Raw genomic sequence first — 18382 nt, 5'->3', positions numbered from 1 at the left:
CAGGTGTATATATATAGAGGCTTGATGTCATCACCTGAGTACAGGTGTATATAGAGACTTGATGTCATCACCTGAGTACAGGTGTATATAGAGACTTGATGTCATCACCTGAGTACAGGTATATATATATAGAGGCTTGATGTCATCACCTGAGTACAGGTATATATATATAGAGGCTTGATGTCATCACCTGAGTACAGGTATATATATATAGAGGCTTGATGTCATCACCTGAGTACAGGTGTATATAGAGACTTGATGTCATCACCTGAGTACAGGTGTTTATAGAGGTTTGATGTCATCACCTGAGTACAGGTGTATATAGAGGCTTGATGTCATCACCTGAGTACAGGTGTTTATAGAGACTTGATGTCATCACCTGAGTACAGGTGTTTATAGAGACTTGATGTCATCACCTGAGTACAGGTGTATGTAGAGACTTGATGTCATCACCTGAGTACAGGTGTATATAGAGACTTGATGTCATCACCTGAGTACAGGTGTATATAGAGAGTTGATGTCATCACCTGAGTACAGGTGTATATAGAGGCTTGATGTCATCACCTGAGTACAGGTGTATATAGAGAGTTGATGTCATCACCTGAGTACAGGTGTATGTAGAGACTTGATGTCATCACCTGAGTACAGGTGTATATAGAGAGTTGATGTCATCACCTGAGTACAGGTGTATATAGAGAGTTGATGTCATCACCTGAGTACAGGTGTATATAGAGGCTTGATGTCATCACTTGAGTACAGGTGTATGTAGAGACTTGATGTCATCACCTGAGTACAGGTGTATGTAGAGACTTGATGTCATCACCTGAGTACAGGTGTATATAGAGAGTTGATGTCATCACCTGAGTACAGGTGTATATAGAGAGTTGATGTCATCACCTGAGTACAGGTGTATATAGAGGCTTGATGTCATCACCTAAGTACAGGTGTATATAGAGCATTGATGTCATCACCTGAGTACAGGTGTATAAAGAGGCTTGATGTCATCACCTGAGTACAGGTGTATATAGAGACTTGATGTTATCACCTGAGTACAGGTATATATATATAGAGGCTTGATGTCATCACCTGAGTACAGGTATATATATATAGAGACTTGATGTCATCACCTGAGTACAGGTGTTTATAGAGACTTGATGTCATCACCTGAGTACAGGTGTATATAGAGACTTGATGTCATCACCTGAGTACAGGTGTTTATAGAGACTTGATGTCATCACCTGAGTACAGGTGTATAAAGAGGCTTTATGTCATCACCTGAGTACAGGTGTATATATATATAGAGACTTGATGTCATCACCTGAGTACAGGTGTTTATAGAGACTTGATGTCATCACCTGAGTACAGGTGTATATAGAGGCTTGATGTCATCACCTGAGTACAGGTGTATATATATATAGAGACTTGATGTCATCACCTGAGTACAGGTGTATATAGAGACTTGATGTCATCACCTGAGTACAGGTGTATGTAGAGACTTGATGTCATCACCTGAGTACAGGTGTATATAGAGAGTTGATGTCATCACCTGAGTACAGGTGTATATAGAGGCTTGATGTCATCACCTGAGTACAGGTGTATATAGAGGCTTGATGTCATCACCTGAGTACAGGTGTATATATATATAGAGACTTGATGTCATCACCTGAGTACAGGTGTATATAGAGACTTGATGTCATCACCTGAGTACAGGTGTATGTAGAGACTTGATGTCATCACCTGAGTACAGGTGTATATAGAGAGTTGATGTCATCACCTGAGTACAGGTGTATATAGAGACTTGATGTCATCACCTGAGTACAGGTGTATGTAGAGACTTGATGTCATCACCTGAGTACAGGTGTTTATAGAGACCTGATGTCATCACCTGAGTACAGGTATATATATATAGAGGCTTGATGTCATCACCTGAGTACAGGTGTATATAGAGGCTTGATGTCATCACCTGAGTACAGGTGTTTATAGAGGCTTGATGTCATCACCTGAGTACAGGTGTTTATAGAGACTTGATGTCATCACTTGAGTACAGGTGTATGTAGAGACTTGATGTCATCACCTGAGTACAGGTGTATATAGAGGCTTGATGTCATCACCTGAGTACAGGTGTTTATAGAGACTTGATGTCATCACCTGAGTACAGGTGTATATAGAGACTTGATGTCATCACCTGAGTACAGGTGTATATAGAGACTTGATGTCATCACCTGAGTACAGGTGTATGTAGAGACTTGATGTCATCACCTGAGTACAGGTGTATATAGAGACTTGATGTCATCACCTGAGTACAGGTGTATATAGAGGCTTGATGTCATCACCTGAGTACAGGTGTATATAGAGCATTGATGTCATCACCTGAGTACAGGTGTATATAGAGACTTGATGTCATCACCTGAGTACAGGTGTATAAAGAGGCTTGATGTCATCACCTGAGTACAGGTGTATATAGAGGCTTGATGTCATCACCTGAGTACAGGTGTATATAGAGCATTGATGTCATCACCTGAGTACAGGTGTATAAAGAGGCTTGATGTCATCACCTGAGTACAGGTGTATATAGAGACTTGATGTCATCACCTGAGTACAGGTATATATATATAGAGGCTTGATGTCATCACCTGAGTACAGGTGTATATAGAGACTTGATGTCATCACCTGAGTACAGGTGTATGTAGAGACTTGATGTCATCACCTGAGTACAGGTGTATGTAGAGATTTGATGTCATCACCTGAGTACAGGTGTATATAGAGGCTTGATGTCATCACCTGAGTACAGGTGTTTATAGAGACTTGATGTCATCACCTGAGTACAGGTGTATGTAGAGACTTGATGTCATCACCTGAGTACAGGTGTATGTAGAGACTTGATGTCATCACCTGAGTACAGGTGTATATAGAGAGTTGATGTCATCACCTGAGTACAGGTGTATATAGAGAGTTGATGTCATCACCTGAGTACAGGTGTATATAGAGGCTTGATGTCATCACCTGAGTACAGATGTATATAGAGCATTGATGTCATCACCTGAGTAAAGGTGTATAAAGAGGCTTGATGTCATCACCTGAGTACAGGTGTATATAGAGGCTTGATGTCATCACCTGAGTACATATGTATATAGAGCATTGATGTCATCACCTGAGTAAAGGTGTATATAGAGGCTTGATGTCATCACCTTAGTACAGGTGTATATAGAGGCTTGATGTCATCACCTGAGTACAGGTGTATATAGAGGCTTGATGTCATCACCTTAGTACAGGTGTATATAGAGACTTGATGTCATCACCTGAGTACAGGTGTATAAAGAGGCTTTATGTCATCACCTGAGTACAGGTGTATATAGAGACTTGATGTCATCACTTGAGTACAGGTATATATATATATAGAGAGACTTGATGTCATCACCTGAGTACAGGTGTATATAGAGACTTGATGTCATCACCTGAGTACAGGTGTTTATAGAGACTTGATGTCATCACCTGAGTACAGGTGTATAAAGAGGCTTTATGTCATCACCTGAGTACAGGTGTATATAGAGACTTGATGTCATCACCTGAGTACAGGTATATATATATAGAGGCTTGATGTCATCACCTGAGTACAGGTGTATAAAGAGGCTTTATGTCATCACCTGAGTACAGGTGTTTATAGAGACTTGATGTCATCACCTGAGTACAGGTGTATATAGAGACTTGATGTCATCACCTGAGTACAGGTGTATGTAGAGATTTGATGTCATCACTTGAGTACAGGTGTATATAGAGACTTGATGTCATCACCTGAGTACAGGTGTATATAGAGACTTGATGTCATCACCTGAGTACAGGTGTATGTAGAGATTTGATGTCATCACTTGAGTACAGGTGTTTATAGAGACTTGATGTCATCACCTGAGTACAGGTGTATATAGAGGCTTGATGTCATCACCTGAGTACAGGTGTATATAGAGACTTGATGTCATCACCTGAGTACAGGTGTATATAGAGGCTTGATGTCATCACCTGAGTACAGGTGTATATAGAGACTTGATGTCATCACCTGAGTACAGGTGTATATAGAGGCTTGATGTCATCACCTGAGTACAGGTGTTTATAGAGACTTGATGTCATCACCTGAGTACAGGTGTATATAGAGACTTGATGTCATCACCTTAGTACAGGTGTATATAGAGACTTGATGTCATCACCTGAGTACAGGTATATATAGAGGCTTGATGTCATCACCTGAGTACAGGTGTTTATAGAGACCTGATGTCATCACCTGAGTACAGGTGTTTATAGAGACCTGATGTCATCACCTTAGTACAGGTGTATATAGAGGCTTGATGTCATCACCTGAGTACAGGTGTATATAGAGGCTTGATGTCATCACCTGAGTACAGGTGTATAAAGAGAGTTGATGTCATCACCTGAGTACAGGTGTTTATAGAGACTTGATGTCATCACCTTAGTACAGGTGTTTATAGAGACTTGATGTCATCACCTGAGTACAGGTGTTTATAGAGACCTGATGTTATCACCTGAGTACAGGTGTATATAGAGGCTTGATGTCATCACCTGAGTACAGGTATATATAGAGACTTGATGTCATCACCTGAGTACAGGTGTATATAGAGACTTGATGTCATCACCTGAGTACAGGTGTATATAGAGGCTTGATGTCATCACCTGTGTACAGGTGTATATAGAGGCTTGATGTCATCACCTGTGTACAGGTGTATATAGAGACTTGATGTCATCACCTGTGTACAGGTATATATAGAGGCTTGATGTCATCACCTGAGTACAGGTGTATATAGAGACTTGATGTCATCACCTTAGTACAGGTGTTTATAGAGACCTGATGTCATCACCTGAGTACAGGTGTATATAGAGACTTGATGTCATCACCTGAGTACAGGTGTTTATAGAGACTTGATGTCATCACCTGTGTACAGGTATATATAGAGACTTGATGTCATCACCTGAGTACAGGTGTATATAGAGACTTGATGTCATCACCTAAGTACAGGTGTATATAGAGACTTGATGTCATCACCTGAGTACAGGTGTTTATAGAGACCTGATGTCATCACCTGAGTACAGGTGTATATAGAGACTTGATGTCATCACCTGAGTACAGGTGTATATAGAGGCTTGATGTCATCACCTGAGTACAGGTGTTTATAGAGACTTGATGTCATCACTTGAGTACAGGTGTATATAGAGGTTTGATGTCATCACCTGAGTACAGGTGTATATAGAGACTTGATGTCATCACCTGAGTACAGGTGTATATAGAGACTTGATGTCATCACCTGAGTACAGGTGTATATAGAGGCTTGATGTCATCACCTGAGTACAGGTGTATATAGAGGCTTGATGTCATTACCTGAGTACAGGTATATATATATAGAGACTTGATGTCATCACCTGAGACAGGTGTATATAGAGACTTGATGTCATCACCTGAGTACAGGTGTATATAGAGACTTGATGTCATCACCTGAGTACAGGTGTATATAGAGGCTTGATGTCATTACCTGAGTACAGGTGTATATATAGAGGCTTGATGTCATCACCTGAGTACAGGTGTATATATATAGAGGATGTAATTAAGTTGCCACCTGAGTACAACTTTGTTTTGGTTGTTGAAGAAAGAAGCTGGAATTTTCTAATGGATGTTGGAGGGGTTTAGCTAAGGATGAAGGACCTGTTATGCCTTGGTGAGCTGACAGGCATTCTTGCAATAGTTCACACTTCAACAGAATTATAATTCCTCCTTGAACTGTTATCTTATGAGCAGGGAAAATTACCAGGAACACATATTAAAATCTTCAAGACAAAATTTTGTGTATGTGAGGGAATGGTTGTGTTAAGTTATGACTAATTTCTGGGCCAACTCCAAGATGGTGATTAAAACTAGGGTAGGTGGTAATGTAATGTCACAGGGTGGGTTTATATGGGCTGGTGGTGGTTTTTCAAGAATTTTGAAAAATAATTATATAATCTTTGCTGGGTTTCAGTAAAAGTGTCAGCTTGAATTTATCAACAAAATCATAATGTTTGACAGTGGTAGTATTAAAATGTGAATTGTTACTAGTATTTAGATTTAAATTGATACTGCTTATTTCTATTTTATGTACTTAAACATTTATTTGTTAAATCTGTTCTACCATAAAAATCTGTGTGATTTATTCACCAATATTTGGCTGAAGCAGAACCAGTTTTGTATAAATGGTGGTCGTGGCGTTCTAGTAGCTGGGCCAAACAGGGGAAATATTTACCAAATTGGCTAAAATCCTTCTTCTGTATGAATGAAAGGATTCTGTCCACATTTGATCTGAAGCATCCTTGGGTGAAGGGGAACTAATTCTATATAAATGGTGGTCTTGGTCCCTAGGGGCCTGAGGATGGGGCCAAACAGAGGAAATATGCACCAAATTGGCTAAAATCCTTCTTTTCCTGTTTGAATGGAATGATTTGGGCCATCCTTAGTCTGAAAGGGAACCAATTTTGTATAAACAGTGGGTCCTGGCCCTCCAGGCCTGAGGGGTGTGGCCAAATATGGGAAATAAAGCAAATTCTTCAAAATCCTTCTTCAGAAATGTAGTGTTTTCCCCATATTTACTACCATATCCAGGTGAAGGATATACTTGTAGAATATTAGAAATGAATATTTAATCCAATAAAGGTGTAAATTGGCAATTTTTTTGCTAATTTTCCATTTCATTTTGTCAGTATGATCACACAAAAGAAATTGATACAAATGAATAAAACACATAAGTAAAACACATAAGTAGGCCAAATGTAACACACTGGGATCATCATTGATTTTCTGAAATGTTTGAGAGTCTTTATATCTTTGTCACTCTTTGTTTACACACGGGTCTTTGCAACCTTCAATGTTGTGTAAAAGGAACGAGTCGGTGTAGCTTGTCTCAGTCATTCTTCTTTGGCTCAGGAGATAGACGCTTTAGACCTGGGTTCAATTCATGTGGGAGCAATCAGAAGGAAAGTGTATTTTCCTGTTCTTTCATAAAACAGTAAAAATATACCTACACTGAAACAACATCTCAGGTTCCTGTGCTAGTACAGCTCCCATTACAAGATGTAGTGCAGGTTTCCCTGCAACTTAGTCACATGATAGTGTCAACAGACGCTTAATTGTAATTTCATGAGATTTCGCTTTGCTGCACTAAAACTAATTTGTATCAATTTGATATGTTTTCCTGGGAACTCGAGTAGGATCCCCTGGTGTATAATCATGTTTTTCATCTCATTTCAACATTGCTATTAATGAGGAATTTTTTCTGAGAATGTTACTGGATTATTGAAATAAACTTTACATAAAAGTTATTTGTATATCCTTTGTGTTTGAGTTTAGAGGGGGCTGCGGTGGCTGAGTGGTTAAGGTGTCCCGACACTTTATCACTAGCCCTCCACCTCTGGGTTGCGAGTTCGAAACCTACGTGGGGCAGTTGGCAGGTACTGACCGTAGACCAGTTGTTTTCCTCCAGTTACTCAGGCTTTCCTCCACCTCCAAAACCTGGCACAGCCTAAAATGACCCTGGCTGTTAATACGACGTTAAACAAAATAAACCAAACCATTAGTTAAGAATCCTTTATGAACCTTAAGACAAGGTTGATTTACGTTTACTTGCATCAAAGTCTAAACCACTTATACGGTTAACAGAATATCTAACTGTAAAATCAATACATTTATATATCTTACCGAAAAAAAAAATCAATTTTGTCTGTAGAAGAAAATTAAAGATTGATGACTGTATCACATAGTGTGTATAAGGTGACTTTGATATGAAAATATTGCCAGATCTTCCGCAGGCTGTATAGTGCCTATTGTTCTCGGCTGTTGTTCCAAACTAGGGGTGTATATCCAGCAATCTGTCTTTTCTTGGAAGCTATACAATTCATAGGTCTTAATCATGCCTAAGTCTAGCTCATACTGTTGTATAGAGGGAATAAAATCAATCCTATACAAAAACTTAGTCACATGGCGATACACATGGAAAATTGGTTATGATCCATGGTTTCATATTTAATGGACTTGTCATGATCATTAAGTAATTATGTGACTAGATAGATTTTAAGGATTGATGTTAAAAGGTTAACAATTTTTCAGAGTGATTGTTCAGCATTATTGTATTAAAATCTTGAGCTGCTAATGAAAAGACATTAACAGGTTGGGGAAAACCACCAACTTGCGTATATATGGTAATTGTAATATGCAACCTTGCATATTATATGCCAATTGAGGTATGGTTTTGTTACTAAAAATAGCCAAAATCACTCTAATGTTAACTTGTTGAAAATCTTCGTCCAAGTCACATTTATTAAGTCAAGAAACATCATACAAGTGCAAAAATAAAAATTATTTGCATGTTGGAAAGTACCAAAATTGATACAATTAATACTTCCAGTAGTGCAATATCAAGTTTCTAGGTAGACAATCTTTTCAGTAAACATATTTTAGTAAAACATTGTTCAACTTGTCTTAAATCAAATCGCGATTAAATAGAATATTTCCAAAATTTACTGTTTAATCCATTTTGTCTATTTTTAGTAAGAAATCCATACTGGACCTGGCGTATACCTGGTAATATGCAAATTTGCATATTATAGTTGGCAGTTTTCCCCAACCTGATCTAAAAAAAACAAAAACAAAAACAACATAAATAAAAAAGAAATATAATATATAGCATCACAGACAAACAGAAAGACCTGTGATCTTTGAGTAATCATAATGTAATTAGTTTATCTATGTTTGAGATTAAGTTAACATTGTATATCGCACAAAAAACAAAAAAAAAACCCAATTCATTCACAGAGTGGATTTAAGATATTGATCTACAGACTACGCTGTTTTATCTCTCAATGCGCGTAAAGTTTGAAATGGAAAAAAAAATAAAAAAATCTGTGAGTTTTCATTATACACCTAAATGTCATTTAGATTGGCTTCAGGGTACTACACTATTAGTTTTGTGGTAATTGAAATTAACTTTCCCAAGTAAATCTATGTTTGTGATATACTGGCTGACGGAGGAGCTGTTGTGAACAGATCATATAATCACTGGCTGTTATGTAACACCAATTCACATAAAACATACACCAACATCTTTTAATTCTCCAATCTTCATGTATATGATTTAAATGTAGCCTATTAGGGGATCCAATCTCACCGATTTGCCAGCGGGAGTTTCCTACTTACGCTGGTAGACATCCATCGCACTGATACACAAAATCCTGTGTGTCACTATAATTATTATTGCCTGGAACATGCAACGCGCCAATTATCCAGAGCTTTGCTTATTTTGTTATTGATCAAAATACCCCTACATTTTATCAGAGAAAATCTGAGTGAAATTCTGCAGGTCTAAGTAAAAGCATGTATGACCTAGTTACAATTCAATTCCATTCCATTTATAGTTTGTTTTAAGGGAAGCAGTTCAGGAATATAGGGATGAAATTTCTCTTAAATTGTGAGTCATCCTGTTGAAGATTTTCTCAGTGAAAGCATTGAAGGCATACTATGGAAACATTTCCCCACATGAACAGCCTGGGAAAGCAAAACCAGGAGCAAGATAGAAAAATGGTAGGGTCTTCTTCTGAGTCATAAGGCTCCGGAGGCATGGGGAGGGATTATTGGGTCCTCTATGTAAAATAGTAGGTCTGATGGCTGAGATACTTATCATAACACTGATAGAACACAGTAACAACATATGTCAGCTTCTGTATGAACAGCTGTGTGATTCATAATGATCTCAATGATTCACCTGTACTGGTGTTCCGGGGTCTGATGAGGAGACATGGGCATCGTTCTGACTTCACAACTTTACAACGGTTTTAACTGTACGTATACAACATACATCTGTCACACAGGAATATAACACACACCTGTCTGATGTCACACAGGTATACAACACACACCTGTCTGATGTCACACAGGTATACAACACACACCTGTCTGATGTCACACAGGTATATAACACACACCTGTCTGATGTCACACAGGAATATAACACACACCTGTCTGATGTCATACAGGTATATAACACACGTCTGATGTCACAAATTTTAAAGGTATATAACACACACCTGTCTGATGTCATACAGGTATATAACACACACCTGTCTGATGTCACACAGGTATACAACACACACCTGTCTGATGTCACACAGGTATACAACATACATCTGTCACACAGGTATACAACACACACCTGTCTGATGTCACACAGGTATACAACACACACCTGTCTGATGTCACACAGGTATACAACACACACCTGTCTGATGTCACACAGGTATACAACACACACCTGTCTGATGTCACACAGGTATACAACACACACCTGTCTGATGTCACACAGGTATACAACACACACCTGTCTCATGTCACACAGGTATACAACACACACCTGTCTGATTTCACACAGGTATACAACACACACCTGTCTGATGTCACACAGGTATACAACACACATCTGTCTGATGTCACACATGTATACAACACACACCTGTCTGATTTCACACAGGTATACAACACACATCCGATGTCACAAAGGTATATAACACACACCTGTGTGATGTCACACAGGTATAACACACACCTGTCTGATGTCACACATGTATACAACACACACCTGTCTGATGTCACAGAGGTACATAACACACACCTGTCTGATGTCACACATGTATACAACACACGTCTGATGTCACAGAGGTACATAACACACACCTGTCTGATGTCACACAGGTATATAACACACACCTGTCTGATGTCACACAGGTATACAACACACACCTGTATGATGTCACACAGGTACATAACACACACCTGTCTGATGTCACACAGGTATATAACACACATGTCTGATGTTACACAGGTATATAACACACACCTGTCTGATGTCAAACAGGTATACCACACACCTGTCTGATGTCACACAGGTATACAACACACCTGTCTGATGTCACACAGGTATACAACATACATCTGTCACACAGGTATACAACACACACCTGTCTGATGTCACACAGATATACAACACACACATGTCTGATGTCACACAGGTACACAACATACACCTGTGTGATGTTACACAGGTATACAACACACGTCTGATGTCACAGAGGTACATAACACACACCTGTCTGATGTCACACAGGTATATAACAAACACCTGTCTTATGTCACACAGGTATATAACACACACCTGTCTGATGTCACACAGGTTTACAACATACACCTGTCTGATGTCACACAGGTATGCAACACACACCTGTGCGATGTCACACAGATATATAACACACACCTGTCTGATGTCACACAGGTACATAACACACACCTGTCTGATGTCACACAGGTATACAACACACACCTGTCTGATGTCACACAGGTATACAACACACACCTGTCTGATGTCACACAGGTATACAACACACACCTGTCTCATGTCACACAGGTATACAACACACACCTGTCTGATTTCACACAGGTATACAACACACATCTGTCTGATGTCACACATGTATACAACACACACCTGTCTGATTTCACACAGGTATACAACACACATCTGATGTCACAAAGGTATACAACACACACCTGTGTGATGTCACACATGTATACAACACACACCTGTCTGATGTCACAGAGGTACATAACACACACCTGTCTGATGTCACACATGTATACAACACACGTCTGATGTCACAGAGGTACATAACACACACCTGTCTGATGTCACACAGGTATATAACACACACCTGTCTGATGTCACACAGGTATACAACACACACCTGTATGATGTCACACAGGTACATAACACACACCTGTCTGATGTCACACAGGTATATAACACACATGTCTGATGTTACACAGGTATATAACACACACTTGTCTGATGTCAAACAGGTATACCACACACCTGTCTGATGTCACACAGGTATACAACACACCTGTCTGATGTCACACAGGTATACAACACACACCTGTCTGATGTCACACAGATATATAACACACACATGTCTGATGTCACACAGGTACACAACATACACCTGTGTGATGTTACACAGGTATACAACACACCCCTGTCTGATGTCACACAGGTATACAACACACCTGTCTGATGTCACACAGGTATATAACACACACCTGTCTGATGTCACATAGGTATATAACACACACCTGTCTGATGTCACACAGGTATATAACAAACACCTGTCTAATGTCACACAGGTATATAACACACACCTGTCTGATGTCACACAGGTATACAACACACACCTGTCTGATGTCACACAGGTATACAACACACACCTGTGCGATGTCACACAGGTATACAACACACACCTGTCTGATGTCACACAGGTATACAACATACACCTGTCTGATGTCACACAGGTTTACAACATACACCTGTCTGATGTCACACAGGTATGCAACATACACCTGTCTGATGTCACACAGGTATGCAACACACACCTGTGCGATGTCACACAGGTATGCAACACACACCTGTCTGATGTCACACAGGTATGCAACACACACCTGTCTGATGTCACACAGGTATATAACACACACCTGTCTGATGTCACACAGGTATATAACAAACACCTGTCTAATGTCACACAGGTATATAACACACACATGTCTGATGTCACACAGGTATACAACATACACCTGTCTGATGTCACACAGGTATACAACATACACCTGTCTGATGTCACACAGGTATATAACAAACACCTGTCTAATGTCACACAAGTATATAACACACACCTGTCAGGTGTCAGACAGGTATACAACATACACCTATAGGTATTGGTATATTGGGGAGAGATCTGTTACAACATACACATAAGCATTCAAAGTGAGGCAGAGCTGGACTGAAGTTTTTTGAGACATGCTATTGGTCATATGATCATGAGGTGTTGGTGTCATTGATGTTTCTAAAAATAACTACTCAGGGCTTTATAATTGTGATGAGAATGTTTGATATACTGCCACAAAAGATCCTTAATCTGTGTTACAAATGAAAATAAAAACCTATTGGTTTTGTATAGATTTCTGGAAATGACACATGACTGTTGATGTTTTAACATTGATGCTGATGTCAGCTCCTATACTGGCCCATGCTCAACAGAAGGAAGGTAGTGATGAAATGTTTCCGAAGTGTGATGGTGATATATACATGCCTCTTGTGCCTGTTGTGTACTTTTGTGTATTTTGGAAAGCAGATAGAAAGCAGACATTGATTTGTGAGGAGAGGGGATGTGACACAATGGAACTCTCTTTACTTCATTGGAATGCTTTGTGGACTGGCATTGTTGAACATGCTGGTTAAAATGTAGCTACAGCCCAAATTATAGTATGTATTTTAAAACTAAATCTAATCTAACTCATTGTTTGTGTGATGAGTATCTCTGGTGCTGGGCCTTGTTTGAGTTTCTGTGTGTGATATATATTCTGAGAAACTGTATTTAGTTCTGGGCATCCATGAAGATATGGGTGAGTTTCAGTACAATTACACAAATTTTAAATGGTGCTTGATATCTGATTTTGTGTATGACTGTACAAATTGTACATGGTGCTGGGCCGGGAATGTTGAAGTAATATGTGACAATATGCATGGTGCAGGGCCTGAAGTGTTGTGATAGTGTAAATTATGTGTTGCCTTGTGTCATGTGTGACTGTATACATGGTACTGGGCCTGATGTCATGTTTGACTGTATATTCATGGTACTTGGCCATAGATGTCATGTGTGACTGCATACAGGGTACTGAACCTGATGTCATCTGTGACTGTATACATGGTACTGGGCCTGATGTCATCTGTGACTGTATACATGGTACTGGGCCTGATGTCATCTGTGACTGTATATTCATGGTGCTTGGCCTGAGATGTCATCTGTGACTGCATACAGGGTACTGAACCTGATGTCATCTGTGACTGTATACATGGTACTGGGCCTGATGTCATCTGTGACTGTATATTCATGGTGCTTGGCCTGAGATGTCATCTGTGACTGTATACAGGGTACTGGGCCTGCAGATACCATGTTTGCAAGACTATATACATGGTACTGGGCCAGATGCCATGTTTTACTATCTACATGTACATGTTTCTGGGCCTAATGTCATGTTTGACTATATACATGGTACTGGGCCTAATGTCATGTGTGACTGTATACATGGTACTGGGCCTAATGTCATGTGTGACTATATACATGGTACTGGGCTGAATGTCATGTGTGACTATATACATGGTACTGGGCCTAATGTGATGTTTGACTATATACATGGTTCTAGCTGGGCGAGATGCCAATTGTTTGATGGTATATACATGATGCAGGATGTTTGACTGTACATGGTCGCGGGTCAATTAGTGCTGAAACTATTTTGTTATGATGAGTGTAACAGTACATTGCTATGTTAAAATTATCTCGGATATTAAAATAACTCTGTTAAATTTGTTAAAGTATTCTATTTGATTATTTCTACAAGGTTTATTGTGATGTCTGTATGTATACAAACACACGTCTTTGTCATAGTAATAAAGTGGTACATGTTCTGTATGAATAAATGATTATCAGCTGCCACCATATAGCTATAGTAACAAGATAACATTAGTTTTACACATTTCAAGAGGCGTTCTTTCATCAGGACAGTCATATCAATAATGAAGAAAATGGGAGATGGTCGAGTATGATAAAATCATTTACCTGCTCTCAGCTGTCGAACAAGGACATGTTTGAAATTGAGTTGGTAGCTTCCCACTGGGGTATATTTGTACTTATGACCTCTATATTTACATGATTCATATTGCCTCAAGATCAATTTCATGACTATTATGTTTTATGGTAATTAAAAAAAATCAATTGACAAGGAGTACATTATGTAATGGAGAAAGCTGTGAAGACATACAGTGTTTTTAACTGCCATGAAAATCTAACAAGTTAAGTATCGTGGGACCTGATCACGATCTGGAACAGGTCTTACAGTACGCTGGAGTGAGGAAAAATCAATTAGTCCCAGGTATTGTTCCTGACACTTCATAGATTTTACAATTGATGACTTCAGCAAGAATTGCCATATATATAAATATTTCATACCTACAGCATATGTAACAGGTTCTGTACAAAGTCTGTAACTTGTAATACTAGTCATGTATGTTCTGTACAATAAGGTAATATTTTGTATACGTTTTGTACAATATTTTGGGATGAGAGGTTCAGTGGAGTCTCACGAGGAAGGTTTAGGGTGAGAAGTTTAGCTGTCTCATGAGGGAGGTTTGGGGAAAGACTTAGGTTCAGTAGTGTCTTATGAGGGAGGTTTTGGGGGAGAGGTTCAGCAGTGTCTCATGAGGAAGGTTTTGGGGAGAGGTTAAGCATTGTCTCATGAGGAAGGTTTTGGGAAGAGAGGTTCAGCAATGTCTCATACATGTAAGGAAGGTTTTGGGGTAGAGGTTCAGCAATGTCTCATAAGGAAGGTTTTGGGGTAGAGGTTCAGTGATGTCTCATGAGGATGGTTTTGGTTAGAGAGGTTCATTGATGTCTCATGAAGAAGGTTTTGGGGTAGAGGTTCAGTGGAGTCTCACGAGGAAGGTTTAGGGTGAGAAGTTTAGCTGTCTCATGAGGGAGGTTTGGGGAAAGACTTAGGTTCAGCAGTGTCTTATGAGGGAGGTTTTGGGGGAGAGGTTCAGTATTGTCTCATGAGGAAGGTTTTGGGGAGAGGTTCAGCATTGTCTCATGAGGAAGGTTTTGGGAAGAGAGGTTCAGTGATGTCTCATCAGGAAGGTTTTGGGAAGAGAGGTTCAGTGATGTCTCATGAAGAAGGTTTTGGGAAGAGAGGTTCAGCAATGTCTCATCAGGAAGGTTTTGGGAAGAGAGGTTCTGAGGTGTCTCCTGAAGAAGTTTTAATGGTTTCCCATTGTTGTTAGAAGATTTTTACGGGAAAAGTTCAATAGTGTCTTTCAAGCAAGGCTTAGATGACTGTTAAGTCAGTAATATGCTGCACCATTGGTATGGCCAAATCACAATGGCTCTTTGAATACCAGCATGATAATTCTGCCTAATGGCAGCAGACCTGTACTGAAGTGAGTTGTTACCCCCTCAGATCGCCGTCACATGAACCCACAGCCAAGTTGATAGATATTGCATATGTCAGGCTTTAAAAAAAATTGGTTAGTTTATTGGAAATATTGAATGTACAGCCTTTGACATCAAGGAGAATGTGGAAATTACAATTCCTCAGACACATTAATACCATTTACACAGGAAGTGAGGCATTATGGGAGCTGCTATATCGGGTATAGACTGAAATCTAGAGGATGACATCTGAGAAGATGACAAGATTTCTCTTCTGACAGCATTACTAGTATACAGATGTCTTTGAGTAGTCCCCTTTGGTCCATTCTGCTGTAACTAGGAGCCGCTACCGGGGTCACAAGGCTGGGATCACACAACTTGGGAGTCGTCCGATTGTCTTGTTTATGTGTCTGTACGAATCATGTAGTCCACTGGGGAATGAAGCCGAACACAACTTTCACAACCATTTCTTAAGTTACAACTTTTATGAGACATATTATGTATATAAATATGGAGGAGGTATAAAAGTTGATATTACATCCGACATTAAGATGAAAACTTGTGACCTAGTTCATATTTATCTACACCCTTTGACTTCTCGAATTTTTGTGTCTGTGAGTATATTGTGGTCATAACTGAGGTGTATATTGTAAAACGATGCAGTGGATGTGCAGGTATCCAATATTTGCAGGAATGATCATAAAAATGATTTCTTCTGGTTATATGTATAAAAATATATACAAAATGGTGTGCCCAACATAAATGATAAATTTGTATTAAATTAAGATAGTGTCTCACTTTTCTACTAAATTAAACAGGCCTTGGTAAGTTATTTCCCGTTAAGGTAAAGTGTCACATCGCTAGTCTACTATATAAACAGGCCTTGGTAAGTTATTTCTCGTTAAGGTAAAGTGTCACATCGCTAGTCTACTATATAAACAGGCCTTGGTAAGTTATTTCCTGTTAAGGTAAAGTGTCACATGGCTAGTCTACTATATACAGGCCTTGGTAAGTTATTTCCCGTTAAGGTAAAGTGTCACATCGCTAGTCTACTATATAAACAGGCCTTGGTAAGTTATTTCCCGTTAAGGTAAAGTGTCACATGGCTAGTCTACTATATACAGGCCTTGGTAAGTTATTTCCCGTTAAGGTAAAGTGTCACATCGCTAGTCTACTATATAAACAGGCCTTGGTAAGTTATTTCCCGTTAAGGTAAAGTGTCACATGGCTAGTATACTATATACAGGCCTTGGTAAGTTATTTCCTGTTAAGGTAAAGTGTCACATGGCTAGTCTACTATATACAGGCCTTGGTAAGTTATTTTCCTGTTTAAAAGAAAATTACTGATACGAGTCCGTCACAATTTCATGTCATAGTTTAGACTCCCCGTAATGAAGCAAAGTTGTTTCTGTAAAAAGGAAATCTATAGGGAATATATTAGGAAATAACTAAAAGTTTTAAGAATTAGACCTTTCCTTCATCGGAGATAGACCTTTGGACAATACCTTTAAGTGCTATATTTGTGTTCAATGAACTATGTGTTATCTTTGGACATGGACATAATTAGCTTTGTACTTTGAAAACAAAGTGGATTCATTCAAATTTGTGTCCTTTGAGAGGGGCTTTTGGCATGCATTTATGTCGTAAACTGAAATTGATTTGGTTTCACGACACGTTTGTGTGGTGCAATTGCATGTGCGGTCATTGACTTTGCGACAGGCCCCCTGGGTCGTTAGATTAGGATGGTGCCCGAGCTGAAGGTTACAAGAGGCTCAAATTAGAAGTCATATTGTCTTATTGGGAAACTGTGGATACATATCGTAAAATCTTGAATACCAGACCTGCTGGCCAACTTAAGATTTTGTATTTGTTGTACATGATAATAAATGCTTTTAATGATGAATGGTATTTGTAAATGTTGATCAGATAACTGTAAGAGTTGGTGAGTGACTTAAATATTTTTCATTGTTTTTGTTCGCTGTTCATTTTGCTGGATTACTGGAACTTTGCCAAAACTTATTGCTGTAATGACAACATGGTAAGACTGATTTGAGACTGATTTGTATACTTTCAGGCTATATCCAGGGTACTAATGCTGAAGATGAGAACAAGATTTTAGAGGACCTCAGTCCAGCATCCGACACATTCAGAGATAACCGTCAGCTCGTCACCGAGATGCGTAGGTTTTTTTCTGGAATGCTGTTTTGTGAGAGGCAATTCCCACTGGGCGATCAATATGTCATTGATATTGTGTTAATAGGAGGGATTGTGACAAATC

At 39.1% G+C, this 18382-nt stretch overlaps 1 protein-coding gene across 3 annotated transcripts in view; it reads left to right on the top strand.

Annotated features, from left to right (window-relative positions):
- Positions 1 to 18382, top strand: part of LOC117326006 (dystrobrevin beta-like) — a 141490-nt gene that overhangs the window by 41210 nt on the left and 81898 nt on the right. For all 3 annotated transcript variants that reach the window (XM_033882561.1, XM_033882560.1, XM_033882559.1), the window contains exon 2: positions 18179 to 18283. In XM_033882561.1, the coding sequence (XP_033738452.1) occupies positions 18179 to 18283 (105 nt within the window). The remainder of the gene's footprint in view (positions 1 to 18178; positions 18284 to 18382) is intronic.

This window comes from Pecten maximus, chromosome 4, assembly GCF_902652985.1.
Source record: "Pecten maximus chromosome 4, xPecMax1.1, whole genome shotgun sequence".
Taxonomy (NCBI): Eukaryota; Metazoa; Mollusca; class Bivalvia; order Pectinida; family Pectinidae; genus Pecten; species Pecten maximus.
The sequence above is the reverse complement of the archived record's forward strand: the minus strand, read 5'-3'. Positions and strand labels throughout refer to the sequence as shown.